The sequence below is a fragment of the Protopterus annectens genome, chromosome 10.part0, assembly GCF_019279795.1.
Source record: "Protopterus annectens isolate FY-2018-M chromosome 10.part0, PAN1.0, whole genome shotgun sequence".
NCBI lineage: Eukaryota > Metazoa > Chordata > Ceratodontiformes > Protopteridae > Protopterus > Protopterus annectens.
In genome coordinates this window covers 314,605,090-314,627,555 of record NC_056744.1, presented here as the reverse complement: position 1 = coordinate 314,627,555, position 22,466 = coordinate 314,605,090, and the positions used below count along the sequence as shown (strand labels likewise).

General features: G+C 44.2%; 1 protein-coding gene across 1 annotated transcript in view; it reads right to left on the bottom strand.

Annotated features, from left to right (window-relative positions):
• Nucleotides 1-22,466, bottom strand: part of LOC122814137 (testicular spindle-associated protein SHCBP1L-like) — a 1,630,938-nt gene that overhangs the window by 1,053,571 nt on the left and 554,901 nt on the right. Inside the window, exon 5 of the mRNA XM_044086750.1 lies at nucleotides 6,656-6,809. Within this exon, the coding sequence (XP_043942685.1) occupies nucleotides 6,656-6,809 (154 nt within the window). The remainder of the gene's footprint in view (nucleotides 1-6,655; nucleotides 6,810-22,466) is intronic.

Here is a 22,466-nt window from a genome sequence, read left to right as displayed (position 1 = left end):
TCATCCAAGTCAGTGTCAGATGTTAGAGATTCCTGCGGGGAATCCAAGTGCCTCCTCTTGCACAGTCTTTTCCTCGGAACCTCATCGGAGGGGGCTTCCGGTGAGGCCTCAGAGGAACAGGGGGCACCCTCTGGGGGTGGCTGAGGCAATGGTGCTCTACGCTTTGGATGTGTCGTGGGAACAGAAACAGAGAGCGGCTCCTTAGGGGAGGGAGAAAATGCCTCCAATGAAGTGGTTGTCTGTGTAGACAAAACCTTCCTCATAAGGTCAAAACCCCCTGAACCTCGGGTCGAGGACTCCCCCGGTTCCGAAGAACATGGAAGAATCCCAGACATGGGGCCTGTGGGCCTCGACCCCGAGGACGGAGCTGAGCCAATCTGCGCCAAGGCCCCGAGAGGGAGAGTCGGCACCGAAAGGTCGGTACGACTCTCGGTCCCGGAACCAAGGAGAGATCATCGACTCCGCGACTCACCTATAGGTTCCGAAGGAGTCGAGGTCAATGGTGTTGATCGTGCAATGGACGGTTTCGGCACTGAGGGCTCCACTATCATCGGCTCATCCTCTCCCGGCTCCGAAGACTGGATGGGTCTCGAAGGAGGACCTGTTGGAGATAAAGGGAGGCCTTCTAGTTTCGACACCAATTGGGAGGAAACTGCAATCAACTTGGAAAGGGCCGTGTTCTCCATAAGTTTCTGCACGACACGATCCACATCTGTATTGGATAACTGTCTGGAAGATCGGGTCGAAGGGGCCGAAGATGGCACCGACCGAAGAATGGAAGGTGGCGGTAGCTCCGACACCGGTTTCAAGACCTGGGGCTCAGTGAAAGATAAACGTTCGACGCTCGGCCCCAAAAGTCTATGGAACCGGCGAACGAACTTTCGAAGATGAACTCTGAGCCGATGACATGGGCTCCGACATATTCGACCCCTTCGAGGACTTAGTAGCCTGGTCCGACTTGTCCAAAGCTTCCTGGAAAGCAGGCTTAAGAAGCCCCCTATATATAAGTTTCCTGCGTCTATCTGTCATGACCCTCCCACTGAAGGAATGGCATATAGAGCAATCCTCTTGCAAGTGGAGAGGGCCAAGACAGTAGACGCAGAAGTGTGGTTGTCAGTGATGGACATTTTCTGCCCACACTGACACCTTTTAAAACCGGATTTGGCTACACTAGCTATAAGTAAAAGAAAAAGTATATATATATATATATATATATATATATATATGTATATAGCTATAAGTGATAGAAGAGGTAGGCCCCAAAGGGAAACCTATGAAAAAAATGACAGAACTAACTACAATAACACACACACACTACAGTATGATCAAAAACTAAATTCCCAATAACTATAAGAACTTTTAAGTAAAAATATATAACTATCTTATCTGAACAACAAAATTTTCTATGGTTTGAGCTCTCTTTCGATGTGATCCGTTGCAGCGGCAAACTAGATCTGAGTAATGGCAGGGAGGATTTTGGGATATAGCCTGGCCTCGAGCTTCTCTAAGATGCAAAGCTTTGCTATGCGGCCGACTCGGAGCCGAGGATCGGCTCCGAACCCGTGGTGTGTAAGAACAAACGGCGAAATTGAACACACTCACATCTACTACTCAGGTCTCCAAAACAAATACTCAAATTCCCCAATAGTTTGGCAACTCCTTACTAAAATCTGGCACAATTGCTACCCCCACCCCTACCTCCTCCAATACTAACAGCAAAGATATAGCTTCCCAGCTTAAATGTCATTTCATAAACCATTCAAACTCTGTCCAACCATCTAACACTAATAACTCACCAGCCACAACTGTAGAGAGCCCTCTAAGCAGCTTTACCAACCAACCATCCTTCTCTCTCTCACCTGTCCCTACATCTAAAATTAAAATCCTCCTCACCCTACAATCTACCCCACTTTCAGCAGACAGTATACCTGCAAATTTCTTAAAAATAGCAGCTGACTGCCTATCATATCCAGTCTCAATCCTAATAAACAGGTCCAGTCAGGAAGTTTATGTACCACAACTATGGAAAATCTCTTAACATTATACTTCTTCACAAAGATGGTAAATCTTAGACTTCTCCAACTATCCGCATATAGCTATTTTTTCTCCCTTATCTAAGCTCCTAGAGAAATGCATTCACTTGCAAGTCATGCAATTCTTGACTACAATCTTCTCTCCTCCATTCAACATGGATTCCGCCCTCACCATAGTACAACTACTGCCCTTCTCTCCATCAATCAGGTTTAATCATCATAGAAACAACTATGTATCTGCTATCTTTTTAGACCTCTCTAAAGCATGCGACATGGTCTCACACCCTAAACTACTGGATGCTCTCTACTCTCTAGACTTCACTTCCCCCTACCATCTCCTGATTCAAACGCTATTTATCAGATAGACAATAATCTGTTCAAAGGCAAAATGAACTATCCCCTCCTCTCCCTAACTCCATAGGAGTACCACAAGGCACAATATTAGGCCCACTATTTTTCTCTATTTTTCAATCTATACATCACCTCCAAACAAGCCTCACTAATTCAGTATGCAGATGATTCTACACTCATCTGCACAGCCCCATCTGTCAACACCCTACAAGAACTAGGCCAAAAATCCTTCTCTGCTTCTGAAACTTGGATCATTGTCATCCAACTCATTCTCAACCCCAATAAAACCAAACTACTCTTGTTCACCCCTAACAAAACAAAATCTACACCCTTAACTTTCTCTATCTCATCTAGAAATGGCACTATCATTTCTCCACCCACCCATACAAAACTCCTAGGAGTTGAAATAAACAATAACCTAACTTTCAATCTACACATAGCGCAAACCATCCAGAAAGTTCATAAAAAAATGGGAACCCTTTATAGACACAAAAACTTTCTCACAGATAAAGCAAGAAATCACACTTGCTCAAACTCACCTCTTATCAACACTTACTTATGCAGCACCAATCCTGACCCACACTAGAAAAACAGATCTGAACAAGTTAGAGTCATGCTGTAACAAAATTGCCAAATTTGCCAACAACTCTCCCTTTAGAACCCATCACTGCCAAGTACTAAAATAAATTCAATGGCTTGAATTTCCTCACTTACTAACTTACCAACAACTCACCTGTGCCTTTAACATCATGAACTACCCAGAGAAAACTCCAGCCCTAAAGCAGCTACTAATCTCCTACTCTTCCAGTCGCCCCCTGCACTCATCCAATAAACCCCTCCTCAGTATTACAACTGCAAACACTGCAGGTAAAGCCCTACACTCCCACCCCCTGTGCTCATCCAACAAACCCCTCCTCAGTATTACAACTGCTAACAACACTGCAGGTAAAGTCCTACACTCCCACCTCCTGTGCTCATCCAATAAACCTCTCCTCAGTGTTACAACTGCTAACAATACTGCAGGTAAAGCCCTATACTCCCACCCCCTGTGCTCATCTAATAAACCTCTCCTCAGTGTTACAACTAACAATACTGCAGGTAAAGCCCTATACTCCCACCCCCTGCGTTCATCCAATAAACCCCTCCTCAGTATTACAACTGCTAACACTGCAGGTAAAGCCTTATACTCCCACCCCCTGTGCTCATCCAATAAATCCCTCCTCAGTATTACAACTGCTAACACTGCAAGTAAAGCCCTACACTCCCACATCATGGCCAAAAAATGGAACAATCTCCCCACTAATATAACCTCTGCAACAACAAACACAAAATTAAAAAAACTACTCAAACCACATCTCGGAAAAACCTGGATCTGCCTATGTATAACATGACAATCGCTATACCTTTTCTTCTCTTTCTCCACACAACTCCAATTAGAATCTACACTATTTTACACACACACGCATTATATATACACACACAGTTATAATAAGCTGCACTGGTCATCGTACTTCTTTCAGTGTACACCTACTAGAAAATGTAAACTGTCAAACTGTATGTACTGCTAGGTAAAAATAGCACATTTAGTTGTGTCTATTCTACTTATTTGTAAAGGTTAATCTAATAATATCTCAATTTGCAATGCCACTGAACTACAGACAGCTAATTTTTAATGTCTCTGCTTGTAAGTAATTTCCTGTCTTTTATTCTGTGTATTTCTCATTGTCTTAACTACTTATTATATGTTAATTGTGCAGCTTTTCTCCCCAGGCATCCACTGAAAATGGACCTGGTCCAGCTGGATTTTCCCGGTTAACAAATGTAAAATAAAATAAATAAATCGCCCTGAACTTCCTGTTCTGCAGATGGACGGTAGAGCTCTGTTCAGCTAGCTCCTTCTTGGTATCTGCTGCCATAACCGTGGCATTTATTGGTATACCCTCGGTCCAGTGTGGTCTGTCTTTGGGGGAGGAAAATAACTTATCTGGTCATTTTGGAATCAGTTTGTGTCTGGCTCCTTTCAGCCCCAGTGAGAGACGAAATTCATGAGCTCGTCTGCAGGGGGTGGGGGTAGGATGTAGATGGGCCCATCCAGAAAGCCTGCAAAAACACAGACTCTTCCAAGGAAGGAATTTGGGTCGACCAACTATTTCTCTACCTCAGGATCTGTAAAATCTCTCCAAAGGAGCCGTCCTCCGGTGGGGCAATCTGTCCCCTTCAAAATCCAAGTCCTCGTTCAGGAATTCCAAGGGGAGTCAGTGAGTCTCCTCTTGCACGCCTTCTTACAAAGAACTTCCTCTGCGGGATGTTCGGGGACATTCCTGGAAGAGTAGTAGATTCCCTCTAGGGGAAGAGTTTAAAGGCTACTCTGGATGGGCCGGACCCTGGACAGGTACGACAGGGTTAATTCTCCGATCGAAAGAAGGTTGATGGGGAGGATCATAGCTCAGAGAGACTGGATCTCTACAACTAGAGAAGACCCTTTCTACAACTTGGAATGCAGACGGACCCGGAGAATCCCTCCCTAGCTCCCCTGGAGCCGAAGCAATTGGGGAAGAGGGGGTAGGGATCCCTAATCCCTAGGTAGAACAAGACCTGAACTGTCCAGCGCCGGAGGGAAGAGATGACTCAAAAAAAGTTGGAGCTGAACTCCTTCCCCCAGATCTGACAGGGACATCCAGGATCCAAGACCTGCCTGCGATCCGACAGCATCGGAGCAGAGTAAGTCAAGGCAGCAGTCGGAGTAGAGGAGGGATGGCTCCTCTGCTTCAACCCCAGCTCTTTCAGATGGCTAAGATCTTGGAGCTCCAATACCGAAGGTCAGATCGGAGGAGGAGACTGCACTGGAGCAGTAACACTCAGATCCCAGAGGGGATGGAGTAGGCAAAACCCCCATCTGGATCTAAGCTTTGAGGAGCTTCCTTATCGTCCTGTACACATCAACCTCCAAAAGGCTCCTAGAAGACCTGGCCAAAGCTACTGATGGTGGCTTAGAATGTCAAAGGTAATCTGCAAAGGTCTGGAAGGAGATGCAGTACTTGCACCAAACTCCAGGGTTAGACTCTCTGTTCTCGGATCTGAAGCCTTAGCATCAGAACCAGAAGTGGAGTTTCCGGGAAAACTGGTCAAGAAGATACTGCTGGTCGGAGAGGAGTGCTTCTGACCCACTGGAGAAGAAATTGGTATCTGATCCGATCCCCTCATAACAGAAGGCTTTGATAATTTACAGAGTAGTTCCAACAAAGCCCTAAAGGACTTGTTAGGGCCTTTCTGTGGGTCAAGAGACCCTGCCACATTCTTAGAGGGGGGGTTTGAGTCCATGCAGAATCATCAGAAGATGCAGTTAAAAGACCCTTAAGTATTAATTTGTTCTTCAGGTCGGTAATGGCCGTGGGATTAAAACCCTCACAAATAGAACAATCCGACCGTAGATGTTCAGGCCCCAGACAGTATGCGCACCTGCTGTCAGGATTAGAATGGGGTATTTTGTGCCCACATTCTGAGCACCATTTAAACCCAGTAGGCCTGTCAAACATAGTGAAACAACCAACCACAAAAAACGCCCCCACCAGAATCAAACAATATAGTTAGTAACACAAGAACAAGTACACACTTTACCAAGGAATACTATAACTACACTAAGTTTCTAACCCCCCCCCCGCCTTTTTAACGAACAATCACAGAAAAAAAGAGCGGGCCAAGGCCCAACGGCAGTAACAGAAGAAAGTGGAAGTTAACTTCTAATGTTGCACAAACTGAGGAAAGGGAGGATAAAGCGAGAAAAGCCTGGAAATAAAAGTAAACATGACTTGTGTGTAAAAAAAGTGCTGAAAGATTCCCACTAAACAGCTAAACACTTGAGACTCGGCAAAACTACTTCTGTCACTACCAAAGGCAAACGAGATCTGTGGATGTTAGGCAGAGGACACAGCATTATGGGAAGAGGGAGAAGCTCAAGGCTTGGATCCTAGTCTGCCAAAATGCGGCCAAGCCAGATCCAACCATGAGGAGGAATGAAAGGGACAACATCAGATCTTAATAAATTGATGCTCCTTAACTGAACCCCAAATATAGAATTCTGAAGTAAATTTAGCCTTTTAGCTCCTTAAGATACTCCCTACACAAAACCCGAGGATTAAATCTTAATCACTAATACCACTTGCATTCAAACCAAAATACATTTACTGCAGTAGTATTAAAATAAGCACCGCATCAATATAACTCTGAACAATGACAACTTAGTTTTCTTGGTGTAATGGGTTAAAGTCAACCTTTAATGGTGATGTCATCTGTTAACATAGCAAGCCCTTTAGCATGATATTCTCCTGGGAAGATGATTACAGTATCTCCACTATAGCAGTTTTCTAGAGCTGCATCCAAGTTATCATGCTGTTGAATCAAAGTCCCAGAAGAAAATGTCTTGACCTGCAAACAGAAAAAATATGTAAAACACTCAACACTTCAGCTCTTGTAAACTAAGTGAAAGATTTTAAGTAGAATGCTTGCATTTTTCATCATTGTCCTTTAATATGTTGATAGGAAGTACTTTTATTTAGTATGGCTACCACGTAGCACTACTATTACAGTGACGGCCATACTGTGCTGAGATACAGAACACCATCCATATTCACAGTGACTCAGCTGATTAACACCCACATTATCCTTTTAGGTAAGATCACTGTGACAATCATGCAACAGAACGATGTCCCATTCATGACTGGTTCTATGCCTTGTGATCATTATAGTACCCGGATAGGTCCACGCTCCCCCAGAATTCTGAATAAAGTGAGTACTGGAAAATAAACAAATGATCATTCCATTACTATCTGACAGTGCTACTTCAAAATACACGATGCATAATATATACACGATTAAATCTCACACATTTATTCCACTACAATCTTGTGAGTTAAACACAGCAGCACATTTTGCAAAAAAAATTACCTTTTCTAGACAATAAAAGATGGACAATGACTAGATCTGCTAGGCTATAGTGACAGTTATACATTCAAGGTGTATCATATTCTACTGAAGACAGTCTGCCAAAATTATCTTTTTTGGGGAAGGGTGCAGAGGTAAAGCAAAACTCCCCTGCTCCCTCCCACTGTAACTTATTTACTAAAGTTTACTTGAAATTATAGGATCATAGAAGTTACTAGGCTGATGGTCCTGAGGCTCTTACAAGCCTAGCCAAGAATTTAGCCCATTTTCTGACAAGTCAGCACCAGATGCCTCTGTCCAGCAGGGACAGGTGGAATCCCAGGGATGTTATTTTCTGTTTCTCATCCCGTTATCCAAGTTGAGCTTAAAAATAGTTAATGAGGAACTCTGCTTGACATGGAGAGGGAGTCTATTCTACACAAGGGGGAGTCTCTCAGACACAAATCTGTCCCACCAAGTCCTATTGATGTCACAGATCGGATTGAGGTTGCGAATGCAGGTTACTAGAGTGGAGCTTGACTTGCGGATATGCAGCAGTCCCATGAAGGCAGGGTCTGAGACTGCTTTGTATGCCAGACAGAGGTCACCACTGAGGAGTCTGCAAAAGACTGAGCAAAGGGACTGGGTCTTTAGCCTATCTGTGCAGGGTTGATGTTTGAGGCTCTGGATTCTCCTGGTGAGGAAACTCTGTCGTCTCTCCAGCTGCTGCATGTGCTTTGTGAGAAACATGCTGAAAGGGGCATTGTACTCAATGGGTCTTATAAGGGAAGAATACAGGGAATGTTATGAGCTTGTCCATGGATGACATACCCTGCTTAATGAGGTGGGCCATGTAGAAAGCTTTCTGCACAATGGCGGCAATATGGTGGTCAAAAGTCAACTTTGCCATCCACCTGGGTGCCGAAGTCCCTCACGAATGACTGCATGCTTAGGACCTTGTCATTAATGTGATAATTTGTGGGGATGCCACTCTCCCCAAAGGGGATGATGCATTTTTTGGCAGTTTAGGGCCATGTCCTGGCACCAATCATTTGTTTGAGGGAGACCCTCTTGGAGGATGTCCATATCACTAGGGGGAATTGATGACAGCACCCGGCTTGCAGTCATCTGCAAACTTGGTCAGCCACAGCCCACTGGTTTTGGACTGCACCTCAGAAAAGTATATCCCAAAACAAGAGAGTCCCCAAGACAGATCCTGGGGTACACTGCTCATTACGGGTCTACTGCTTGAGGTGGCTTCCCCTATTCTGACTAGGAGGGTTCTATCAGTAAGCCAGTGTGCTACCCATCTGGTAACATACGGACTGATGGCTAGTTGAGAGAGTTCCTCTATTATACCAGAATGGGGAACAGTACTGAAGACTATGGCCACATCAAGGTAGGTGGTGTGCACCATCTTCCCTTCGTCCATGGCTTTGGTGACTGTGGTGACTGTTTCAAAGTTGACCAAGTTTAACAGGCATGACCTCCCCTTGACAAAACCAAACTGTGCGGGATTGAGTGTTTGGAGATCGCCAATGTCCTTGTTAATGAGGCACATGATAATCCATTCCATGGCCTTGCAGATCAGGCTACTCAGGCTGATGGGTCTGTAATTTCCTGGTTCGGTGGACACTCCATCTTTGTGCAGAGGGATGACAGTGGCTGTCCTCCACTCAGCTGAGATGAAGCCAGTACTCAGGCTTTGGTTGAATAGGGTACCTAATAGTGCTGCAAGTTCCTGCCCAAGTTCATGTAGGATGCAGACTGGGATGTTATTAGGTCCCATGGAGGCGGTAGTTTTTGCCTTTAAGATGGCAGTGATGACTTGCTCCCTAGAGATAAGGGGAGGCGGGCAGGTGCTCGGGATGTCCTGATTTACTGATGGGGGGGGGGGGGAGAGGGGCGATGTTTTCACTGAACCTGTCTGCACAGCAGGTTGACTATATCTGAGGCATTTGTGTATGCGGTGTCCCTGACCACCAGTTCTGAGCAGATCCTGGTGCTTCCTTTGAGACTGCGGACATATGTAAAGAAGGCCTTATTACTGTCTTTAGATGCGGCCAGTTTGGACTCAAAGTTTGCTTTGGAGGATTTCACTAGAGCTCTTATTTGCTTGTTCATGCTAAGGAGAGATTGCTTCCAATTAAGCACCTACTCCTTCTTGGTCCTGGACAACAATTGTTTCCTTTTATTACAGAGTTTATTTATTGCAGATGTCCACCTGAGAGGTTTACTCTTTCTTGAGGAGGATAATTTTGTCCTGCCGGGTATTCCTGATTCCATGTAGTTATATAAATGCTCGTATAGTACGGTCTTGGACATAGTGCCAATTCCTATGGAGGGGGAAGGGGGCTGTGAAGCTGCTTATACCTTCCCTCAGGAGGTTATAATCAGCTTTGGAGAGGGTTTTGTTTAACTCTACGGTGGGGGTTGATGGTGACCTCGAAAGTGACTGCTTTGTGGTCGGATCTTACCAGGGAGGATGACACTGTAGGGATGCTGCAGTGGTTACTCATCCTGGTTAATACCAAGTCCAAGATATTACCTCTTGTGGGTGTGCTGACCAGCTGGTCCAAGGCATTTGCATTTACAAAAATCAAGCAATCTCTGGGCATTTGTGTTTTGGCATGAGTAGTTATTCCAATCTATGGCTGGATAGTTAAAGTAGCCCAGGATCAGGGTAAAGGGTTGAATCTTGACAGATATGAAGAGGCCCATACAGGTGGAGTGGGCATAGAGTCAAAGTTGGGGGCCAGTAGCTAGCTATGATTTGAATAGGGGTCTCGTCAGTGGTTAATTTCACCTGGAGTGTCTCCTGTGCATCATACTGTTTGATCAGCCTGGAGATATACATGTCTAATATATATTGCAAACCCACCTCCTTTTGCTTTGCTGGCCACGGTTTGGGGTCTGAATGAAAGACAGGATGTGTAATTTGGTATGGCTGGGGTGCTCTCCACAGCCTTGAACCAGGTTTCTGTGACTGCACAAATGTCAGCATCTTCCAAAGTTAAGAATGCTTGCAATGAGTGCAATTTCATGGTTAGACTCCTAGCATTTAGCAGCATCACCTTTAATTTGTGTTCTGATGAAATGTTCATGTTGGTAGTTTTGAACCCATGGCATTGCCTAAAAAAGGCACTATTGGGGAGGCAACAGCCTTTGCCAGAAGTCTGAAGCCCAAGGGAGACAGATGCAGCCCATCTCTGGCAAAGCATCATGGTCTGTCGATCATGTCTTCCCCAGGCTGTCAGGTACTTGATCCCCTCAGACCACCACCAGACACTAAGCCAGTTGTTAAAAGTCAATCATTTTCAGTTTGTATTGAGGCATCATTCTGGGTGACGGTAGAATGCTGCTTAAGGCTGGGAACACACCTGCCTGGGACACCATTCAGTGAGCTTGATCACGTCTCTCTCTTCATCTAGTCCAGGGAGGTATGTCTCAAATCATTCACGTCAACACAGACTATGACAGAGTCAAAACAGTACCTGTTGAGACTTGAGTGCATGGGTAATATGGCAGATTCTGGCACCTGACAAACAACTAACAGTGACTTTCTCCATATCTAACCTGGTGAGGGGTACATCCGTGTCTCTCTCAACGGAGTCTCCTATGATTAATGGGTTTATGTTTAAGCCTTAGTGGCTGTGAGACACAAGTGTGGACTGTGTGTGGTGTGGTGGGCAGTGGAGTTTGCGTCTGTTTTTGCCTTGAAGGTCTCATTCGTTTGGGTATGTTTTTGTTTAGGATCTCCCCATATGTGGGTATGTGTTGTGTAAGTGTGGGTGGTGGTTGAGGTGTGATGTTTGTTGACAACCTTATCAGTGCCAGATATACTGGGTTGTGATAGAGAGGGAATAGACTCTAGGTTCTTAATGTAATTGTATCTCTCACAAATTGTGTTCCTAGATGGTAGTAGTAGTAGAGGGCGGTCTGTGTACGAGGCAGTTGCTACACTCTCTCAGGATGTGCATATCAACCAGACTGGCAGGAGAAACCGTAAGAAACTGTCCAAATGTGTCAGAATCAGAGGGAGAGAGGCCAGAGAGAGCTAAGGGGGCAGAGGGTGAAAGGTCTAACAGGAGTACTAAAAGGAGAACCAAAAAGTTCTACTAAGGGAAAATTTGTAGCTGGAACACCTCGCAATGGGTTAAAAACGGTACAGCTGTAGTATGTGATGTGCAAACAAGCTCAAATGCGGGGTTTTAATACCACAAAAAATAGACTATTCTAGTAACACAGAAATCTAGCCAATCCTGCTAGTCCCGGCTTTATCGGCTTGTGCCAAACAAGGTCCAGACAGCCCTGCTTCTCTCACTAGCAAAGAAGATAGGCCCCTAACAACAAAAGATGGCTGCCAGAAACACAGATGGCAAACACAAGATAAGTGCCAGAAACAGAGAAGGCAAAAACAAAAAGCTCTGAATGCAGCAAACCTGTATCCAGACTATGCTACTCAAAGAATCAAGAACATAGTAAAACTCAAAGCACAGATTAACCACTTACAGACAAAAACAGAACTCAGTGTGAAAAAAAGAAGTTATGTTCTTTCCATAACGTTCCATGTGAATTGTTCATCTCGCCTTTGTTCATACACACGGGTTCGGAGCCGATCCTCGGCTCCGAGTCGGCCACATCACCAGCTCCGCATCTTCGAGAAAGCTCGAGGCACAGTGCTATCCCATGATCCTCCGGTGCTAACCCTCAGATCTAGTTTGCAAACACTCGAAGAACTCCACTAGTTACTGCGCCCTAGCGCACAGAAATGCAACCACACTGTCTAATACTCTATAATAAAGTAGAGGAGAAAAGATGCCATACCTGAAGTACAGTAGGAAGCTCAAGAACACCCACATCTAGAGAAGACTGAACTCGGCTCAAGACGTGCCCGTTCGCCTAGACCGCAGGTTGGGGAATGGAGGGGGGGAATGTAAGAACAAAGGCGAGATGAACAATTCACATGGAATGTTATGGTAAGAACATAACTTCTTTATGTGAAGTTGTTCAATCTTGCCGTTTGTTCTTGCACACGGGTAGCGTCCCTAGCTCCTTTATCCTGGGTGGCTCAAGGGAGAACATTCCTGAGAACAGTGGAACCAAACGTCGCCATGTCTCTGGAGTTTTTATCTAATTTGTAGTGGGTAATAAAGGTATGTGGTTTCGCCCAGGTTGCCGCCGCACAAATGGTATCTAATGGTAAGCGAGCGGCATGGGCCAAGGAAGTAGCAACTGCCCTTGTAGAATGAGCTCTAGGATTAAAGGGGAGCTGTTGTTTTGTTTCTGCATATACAAAATTTATACAGTCCGATAGCCATTTGGATAAAGTAACTTTCGCTATCGCTTCTCCCTTTTTTTGGTCAGCATAAGATACAAATAGTTGGTCTGATTTTCTGTATTCCTTAGCCCTGTCTAAGTAAAATCTCAGCTGCCTGTGGACGTCCAATTTGTGCATGTATTCCAGCTTATTAGAGTGATTTTTGAAGAAGGTGGGTAGCGCAATAAATTGATTAATATTTTGAACTGAACAAATCTTTGGAAGGAAGGATGGATTGGTGCGCAATGTTACTCTGTCTGGGTGAAAAATCATGTATGGGGGCCGGACAGACAAAGCCTGCAACTCTGAAACTCTCCGAGCGGAAGTGATGGCAACCAGAAAGAGTGTCTTCCATGATAAAAATTTGAGAAGAGTTGTGGTGGCTGGTTGAAATGGGGGCAACATGAGCCGTGATAACATCAGGTTAAGATTCCACGGGGCGATTGGATCACAAAAAGGGGGACGTAGGTGAAAGGTACCTTTCATAAAGGCTTTGCAAAGTCTGTGGGACATGAGAGAATTACCTCCTAGACCAACATGAAAATTGGATATAGCCGCCAGTTGTACCCTTATCGTGGAAGTGGAAGCTCCTTCCTGAAAAAGTATGGAAAGAAACTCTAGTATCTTGTGTAATGGAGCCCCTGATGGATCAATACCCTGTTGCGAGGCCCAGTACGCGAAACGTTTCCATTTGCTATTGTATAGCTTCCTCGTGGATGGCTTATGGGAAGATGCAATGATCTGTTGAACTGCAGGGGACAGTAAGTTTGACCTGGCTAAGATGGGAAGCGGAGCAGCCAAGCTGTCAGTTTGAGGGACTTGAGAGATGTGTGGGGAACTCCCGACGAGTGCGTCAACAGGTCTGGCACTGGGTCCAGAATACACGGTTTGTCCACCTGATGAGTTTGAAGAAAGGGAAACCAGATTTGTCGAGGCCAGAATGGGGCTATCAGAATTATGGTCCTTTCCAGACGTTTGGCTTTCTGCAAGAACTTGGGGATTAACGGGACAGGGGGAAAAGAAAAAAGGAGACCCGGGGGCCAATCGTGTACCAGTGCGTCCCTGGGGGCGCCCCCGGAGGGGGTAGTAGGGCAAATTAGCTTCTGCATTTAGCATTCAATGGGGATGCAAATAGGTCGCAGCAAGGCTGGCCCCATCTGCGGAAAATCATTTCCGCTACTTGAGGTTTGAGGGACCACTCGTGGGGCAACAGGATGGCTCTGCTCAACCTGTCCACAATCACGTTGGATGTCCCCGGGATGTGCGTTGCTATCGGAAAGCGTCCGGTGGACACAGCCCATTGCCAAATCCTGAGGGCCTCTCTGCACAATGGATAAGACCTGTTTCCCCCTTGTTTATGTACCAGACTACTGACATGTTGTCAGTCTGACCTGTCATTGTTCCCAGAGGCAAGGACTTGTGAAAGTGCTGCAACGCTAGAAACACTGCCCTCAGCTCTAGGACACTGATGTGCAGATTGTATTCCAAGTTGGACCATTGACCTTGGACTGTTCTTCCCTGAAAAAGCCCCCCCCCCCCCATTAGGGAAGCGTCTGTGGTCACAGTCGCTGTAGGACTGGGTAATATGAACGGTCAGCCTGTTGTTAGATCCTGACTGTGCATCCACCAAAGGAGATCCCGTTTGCAGGAGTTTGTGATTAGGATCTGGTGAGACAGTGGAAGCTGTCGGTACGACCACTGAGCGAATAGCATCCACTGAAGAATCCTCATATGCATTCTGCCTAGGGGGACTACAATAAGAGCGGCTGCAATCATTCCTAGGACTCGTAAGATTTGTTGTGCAGGGACTTTCCTGCTCTGAAGGATAGTAATCTGATTTCTGTGGGCTGATACCCTTGATGGGGGGAGATTGATTTGAGCCAGGGAAGTGTCTAAATCTGCCCCTATAAATGAGATACGCTGCGAGGGCGATAGTGCAGACTTTCCAAAATTGATTGTTATGCCTAGAGAGGAGCAAAGGTTGATGGTGTAATCCCTGGCTTGCACAAGATGATACTCGGTGGTGGCGGAGAGGAGCCAGTCGTCTAGGTAAGGAAACACCCGGAATCCCATCTGTCTCAAGTGAGACGCTACTACTGCCATGCATTTGGTGAACACCCTGGTGGCTGTGGTGAGGCCAAAGGGCAGAGCACGAAAAAAGAAGCTATGTCCTTACCATAACGTTCCATGTAGAGTGTTCATCTCGCCTTTGTTCTTACACATGGGTGTCGGAGCCGATCCTCGGCTCAGAGTCGACCGCTTAGCAAAGCTTTGCATCCAGAAGAAGCTCGAGACCAACCTACCTCCCACAATTCCCTCTGCCTTTACCTCAGATCTAGTTTGCAAAAAACAACACCAGATCCAGCAACAACAATGTAAATATCCAAAGAATACATACGTATACACAAGGAACGTAAGTAACTCAAGCCAGTAGAACAACAGAGAGACCACTAGTGGGAGACAAACAGACCAGACATCTAAACTGGACGTTCTTCCAGACCTGCGGGTGGGAGGGTGGGATTGTAAGAACAAAGGCGAGATGAACACTCCACATGGAACGTTATGGTAAGGACATAACTTCTTTATGTGAGAGTGTTCAATCTCGCCGTTTGTTCTTACACATGGGTAGCGTCCCTAGCTCCGTAACCCTGAGTGACTCACGGAAGAACGTTCCTGAGCACAGTGGAACCAAAAGATGCTCTGTCCCTGGAAATCCTATCCACTTTATAATGAGTGATGAACGTATGTGGTTTAGACCAAGTGGCGGCCGCACAAATAGTGTCCAAAGGCAGACGAGCCGCATGAGCCAAAGATGTAGAAACTGATCTAGTAGAATGTCCCTTTGGTTTGGTGGGCAAACTCTGACTAGAAGCAGAATAAACGAAGGTAATACAATCAGTTAGCCATTTGGAAAGAGTACCCTTCGTCACTGCCATGCCCTTTTTGTTGTCCGCAAAGGCTATAAAGAGTTGGTCCGCTTTCCTATGGTCTTTAGTTGTCTATGAACATCCAACTTGTGCAACATATATTCCAGCTTACTGGAATGATTTTTGAAAAATGTGGGAAGCTCAATGGATTGATTAATGTTGTTAACTGAACAAACCTTAGGGAAGAAAGAAGGGTTGGTGCGTAAAGTTACCCTGCCCGGGTGAAAAATTAAATATGGCTGTTTAATGGAGAGAAAAAATTACAAATGATTCCTGCCAGGTGAAGCACCTTCAAGAATGAAGACAAATGCACAAGTGAAAAAACAGGAAGGTGCACCATAAGCCGCAAAAACATGAAATGAAAATTCACTTTCTCCAATTAGTAGAAGCCACGTTTATTATAAAAGAGAACAAACAAACTGACTGCAGTATAAAAGTTAGCGCTTTCGCGTTGTAATCAACGCTTCATCAGACATAAAAGCAGTCAAGTAACTTCCATTTAAATACACTTGGTGACATCACTTCCCATTCGAATCAACAAATCAAAACATAGACAATCAATGAAAAAATTAAAAAACACAATAGAATATTCAATAAAATATCATCATGCACAATGACTAGTGCCTAAGAGGTCTGCTAACTAAAAACGGCTTGAGTACTATCCTGTCATTTAACCCAAACCTATGAGCTTGCAATTTAAGTATCCATTTGGCTTCCCTCTCTTCAGTGCGATTTTTAATATTACCCAATCTGCCATTTTTAAAAACTAGCTCTAAGACCTGAAACTTAAAACTATGAGAGCATCCTTTATCTATTACATGCTTAGCTAGGGCATTGATAATATTGCCCTTTTCAATGGCATAGACATGTTCCCTAATGCGTTCACGTAAAGTTCTTGTTGTCATTCCAACGTAAAAAATGCTACATGTCTGACACACAGCAATGTAAACCAAGTTGGCAGATCTACAATCAGCATAATGCTTAAAACTGTAGGGACGTTGTGTTACAGGGTGTATGAAGCAATCAGAATTAGATATACACAATGTGGTAGTACAGGCCCTTACTCATCGCCTGCTGTAGGACTCCCCCAAACTAGAGACTCACCGCGTGGTTCCCGAGTCTCCAACTCACTTGGACCCCAGTGCGAATGCACAGACCATCCTTCCTCCAATTATTAGTCCACAAACTCAAACAGGGACTCTGGGTTTATTTCTACGCTATCCTAAAGTGTGCTATCCGGCTACCATCTGCTGCAGACTCCCCCAAACTAGAGACTCACCGCGTGGTTCCCGAGTCTCCAACTCACTTGGACCCCAGTGCGAATGCACAGACCATCCTTCCTCCAATTATTAGTCCACAAACTCAAACAGGGACTCTGGGTTTATTTCTACGCTATCCTAAAGTGTGCTATCCGGCTACCATCTGCTGCAGGTATTAAAACAGTACCTGAACTAAAAATTACTGTTTGACCTACTGATCATTCCAGCATAATCTAATAAGACACTTACACTGTCTTGTAAGGAACATTTTAACTAACAAACTGGACTTGAAAACTGTTACCTTTAGGACCCAGGAAAAACCCTTGTGGTGTAGTCTCGTCATCACCGAGGTTTCATTACACCCTAGAGGTTTTTTCCTTAGTTAATTTACTATACACAATGTGGTAGTACAGGCCCTTACTCATCGCCTGCTGTAGGGTAGGTAAATTCTAACTATTAACGTGGTCAGCGTTGTTTAATTGAATTTTTCTTTTTTACTGTTAGCAGACTTTACCGCATGTTTAACGATAGAGTATACTTGCTGCATTTACTCTGAGCGGTGCATTTAATCAGTGTTAGACATAAGATAGCGTTGTTTGTAGTACTATCCTGGTTAAAATTGTGAGCAGATCTCATGTGTTAGCTAAGTGAGAGACTACACGCCGCATTATTTCCGTACTGTGTAAGCTACATGTGTGTGAACTTAGCTAGAGTTGATGCTGTTTCATTTCCTTAAACTGTGTCCAGAAATACTGAGGGAACTAATTCAGCGTTTGTATGCTTCAACATAATTTGCACTCTGCATTTAACTAGAACGTGAATTTAGATAGCGTCACCTGGTTTCACATGCTGTAACATTAGTTATACTTTACATTTAACTACTATGAGAATTAAGCTAGAGTTGTTTTTCATTTTTTAAGTTAAACTGTGAGCTGACCTACTGTGGCACTAGGTTTGTGCTCTTTTGCTGAAGCTTATCTTGACCTGTAATACGAACTTGATTAGCGTTCATGTGCGACAACAATTGCTACGCTGGGTTAACGTTTTTCTCTTGTAACTGTAAATATCTGCTATACTCTAGATAGGTGATATTTATGTTCGGAAGATCAGGCTAGTATATGTGCTGCTTTCAACATCACATTTAATTAGTGGAAACACCAGCATTGCAAGTCTGAATATTCCCAAATACAAGAAGTTTGTTTGTAGCACATGCTCTCACTGATGGGCCTGATGCATGCTGGCGTCATTCAGCGTCGCCTCTGACTTCTATAATGCATAATTAAGAAACTATGCTATTACTTGTATGCTTTAAGAAATACAGGAAGACTGCATTCTAACTTTTTATAGATTTACTCTAAACTCTTGGTTATAGGGTTATATTGTTCTTGATTTTGTTAACACTTTGTATTCCCAATTGAAATGTTATTAACCTCTGCCTGCTTCTAACCAACTTTGCTTCTACCTCTCTCCATTATTTCTCTCCTTAGACTCCCCCAAACTAGAGACTCACCGCGTGGTTCCCGAGTCTCCAACTCACTTGGACCCCAGTGCGAATGCACAGACCATCCTTCCTCCAATTATTAGTCCACAAACTCAAACAGGGACTCTGGGTTTATTTCTACGCTATCCTAAAGTGTGCTATCCGGCTACCATCTGCTGCAGGTATTAAAACAGTACCTGAACTAAAAATTACTGTTTGACCTACTGATCATTCCAGCATAATCTAATAAGACACTTACACTGTCTTGTAAGGAACATTTTAACTAACAAACTGGACTTGAAAACTGTTACCTTTAGGACCCAGGAAAAACCCTTGTGGTGTAGTCCCCGCTGCGCCACTCGGGCTTGCTCCGCTCCCCACCCTGCCCCTATTCCCACCCGCCCCAATACCTCTAAATTTATCAGGTCATTAAGCCCATCCCACTCATCACCAACCAATCACAACCATCACTTACTCTGACTCCTCTCCCTCCCACTTTCTCTGTTCTGCCTATACTATCAAATCTACTCCCTTAGCCCTTCCACCAATCTTCTCTTTCCCTCTTCCATCCACAATTCCCCACTAGCTTTTTTATACACCCACTCTACCAAGGCAACTCCCACTAGCATATTTCTCACAGTCTACTTCTCCTCTCACCATGGATAGAAACTCTTTCACCACCCTTCCCATCCTATCATTACTCCTATTTATCTCTTATCTTTTAACAAGTTATGAAACTCTAGCCCTAACAGGAGTTTACCTCCCCAAGGGTCACACCTCTTTATACTCACAAAACCCCTCTAATCTCATCCCTCCCTCCCACTACCCCGTTAGCAACCACAGTCCCAAAAAAAACCTTCCTACCCTTAGACACCCTAAAACACCTTCTACTAAGGACACTCTCAAATTACTATTCAAACTCCAAAAAATATTAGACTACTTAAAGAAATCATTTATGAAAGACGGTGATATCCACCCCAACCCAGGCCCTAACTTTGCCCAAGGCTCTAACACCTTGAAAGCTGCTAGAAGCTCAGAGAACTCCCTCCTAATCCTTCACCTGAATTTAAGAAGTATCAATAATAAGGTTCACAACTTACATGCCTTGCTGGCAACCCACTCCCCAGATATTATGTGCCTATCAGAAACGTGGCTCAAACCTTCCACTAAAGATGAAGAAATCATCCCACCTGGGTATAACATTCTCAGGGCCGACCGAAATACTAGAAAGGGCGGGGGTACAGCTGTCATGTTTAAGAACTCCTTGAACATTACAATGCACCCGCTACAACCCCCAAAAATTCCTACCCTAGAACTGCTTTCACTAAAGCTATCCCTAAACAACCAAAAAAGTATTAATCTTTTAGTAATTTACTTACCCCCAGGCAAAAATGTTGAATACCTTGAACAATTGCTCAGTTGGTTAGCTCCCTCATATCCCCAAGAAACTATAATACTAGGAGACGTTAATATTGACTGGTCCCTTTACTCCATAAACTCAAACCCTCTCCCCATTAACTTACATGGTTTCTCCCAAAACATTCGATCTCCCACTAGAATTGGGAATGCTCAACAAAAGGAGAGCACGATTGACTGGATTCTTACTAATAAGACCCCAAACAACTATACTACAGGGACCCTACCAAATGACCTTAGTGACCACCTAATTACCTTTCTCATGAAACACAAATGCCCGACCTCAAACCATCCTCTAACCAGACTAGTTAGGAATAGTAAGAATTTTGTCCCAGACCAATTTATTGCTGATCTCAAAACATGTAATTGGTCCATCCTTAAAACCCTCCCCTTAGATGAGAGTGTGTCATACTTTAATGACATCTTCCACAAGATACTTGACTCTCACGCCTCAATGAGGCTTACAAGAACTAAGGAACATATTGCACCTTGGTTAACAAAAGAAACCAAATACAAAATCAAACTCCGTGATCATGCCTGGCATAAATGGAGATCCACCAAAACCCACCTTGACCGCATCAAATTTCTACAACTTAGAAACTCAACCAAATCAGCTGTTAAGACTGACAAAAAGCAATATTTCTGCCACCTCCAAGACAACCACCAGCACAATCCTAAAAATTCTGGGCTGGGTTTAATCCTCCTTCACCCAGGAAAATCCACCACCCCCATCCCTGAAAAACTTCTGGGTGATGACCCAGGACATATAGCCAACACCTTCAACTTATTTTTCACTGAGACCATCCAGTCCCTCGCCAATCAGCTTAACACTTCTCCCTCGGCCACAACCTTAACTAAAGACCCAACTCAACCCTCCTTTAACCTACAACCCACATCTACCTCCTATATTAGAACCTTATTGAAAAAACTAAAACCAACCACCCTAGCGGCTGACTTACTCCCAGCCAATTACCTGCAATTGGCATCTGACGCCATTGCCTACCCTGTTTCCATTCTGATTAACCGTCCATCTCTGAAGCTTCTATTCCTTCAATCTGGAAAATCTCCTATATTATTCCTCTGCATAAAGGTGGGTCCTCTACTGACACATCTAACTACAGACCAATAGCTATACTATCTCCACTAGCCAAGATCTTGGAACGCCATGCTCACAAACAACTTATTTCCCATCTTTCACGTAACAACCTTCTCTCTAACACCCAGCATGGATTTCGTCCCCATCACAGTACAACCTCTGCCCTTCTCTCCTTTGTTGACTCAGTCAACCTAAACCGCAACAATAAACTTATAACCTCTGCGTTATTTCTAGATCTATCAAAAGCTTTCGACATGGTCAATCACAAGCAGTTGATTCACACGCTGGAAAACTTTCAACTTAGCAAACCAACCATAAACTGGTTTACTGACTACCTCTCTTGTAGGCAACAGGCAGTCCAGTGGCAAAACACTCTTTCAGATCTACTTCCAACTAACATTGGCGTTCCCCAAGGATCTATCCTTGGTCCCCTCCTCTTTTCCCTATTTATAAATGGCCTACACTCGATCATTCCTAAAGCCACATGTATTCAATACGCAGACGATTCCACCCTAATCTGCTCGGATACTTCCCTCCCAAAACTACAAATTGCTACCCAAAATTGCTTCTCCATAGTCGAACAGTGGTTCTCAGAACTAAAGCTTTTACTTAACCCTACCAAAACCAAATTACTTCTAATTTTCCCCACATCAATTCCCTCCCAAGGAAAAGAACCACCTAGTTCCAACAGCCCAACCTTCCATGTATCTTCTTACAATGGGACCATAATCGAACCTGTCTCCCACACTAAACTATTAGGGGTGACCATTGATAACAAGCTTAAATTTGATACCCATGTTAGCTTGACTATCAAGTCAGTCAACAGGAAACTTGGGTCTATGTATAGAATTAAGAACTTCCTAACCCCACACACCAAACTAACTATTGCCAGGACCCATCTTCTCTCCACACTCCTTTATGCATCCCCAGTATTTTCCTTCCTTAACAAGAGAGAACTTAACAAACTATCTATAACCTACAACCATATAGCCAGATTCATTACAGGTTTGCCATATCGCACCCATCACTGCCAAAATCTAAGGGCATTGGAATGGCTAGAACTGCCCAACATTTTCAAACTAAACCAACTTACTGAGGTTTTTAAAACGATCAATCACCCAGAAAGAATCCCCTCACTAAATAAAATATTCACCCCCTACTCCAACCTTTTATCCCTGCGGTCATCAAACAGCCTACTTGTTCAGACCATTAAATCCCACAACTCGGGAGGGGAAGCACTCTATGCTAATTCCATTGGCAAATTCTGGAATGCCCTCCCTAACAACCTAAGGCATATGACCTCTCCTCACCAATTTAAAAAACACCTCAAAGATCTCCTAAAGTCCCAATGGCTATGCCCCTGCTCTAATCCAGACTAATAGCAATCGCCCCATACCCACCTAATTCTCTACCTATAATGAAGCTAAGCTTGATCTCCTTCTCCTAGTTTGCAACATTTCTAACCAACATGTTTAACCTGTTCAATTGCTTTATTCTTGATTGTAATAACAAATATTTAATCTCCATAAGTTTACTGTTAAACTTCCTCTGACTATATCCTGTATGTTATAATAATTTGTGCATTTCTTATGTATCTGTTTTAATTCCTCTGATTTGGAGCTTTTCTCCCCGGGCCTCTACTGAAAATGGACATATATCCAGCT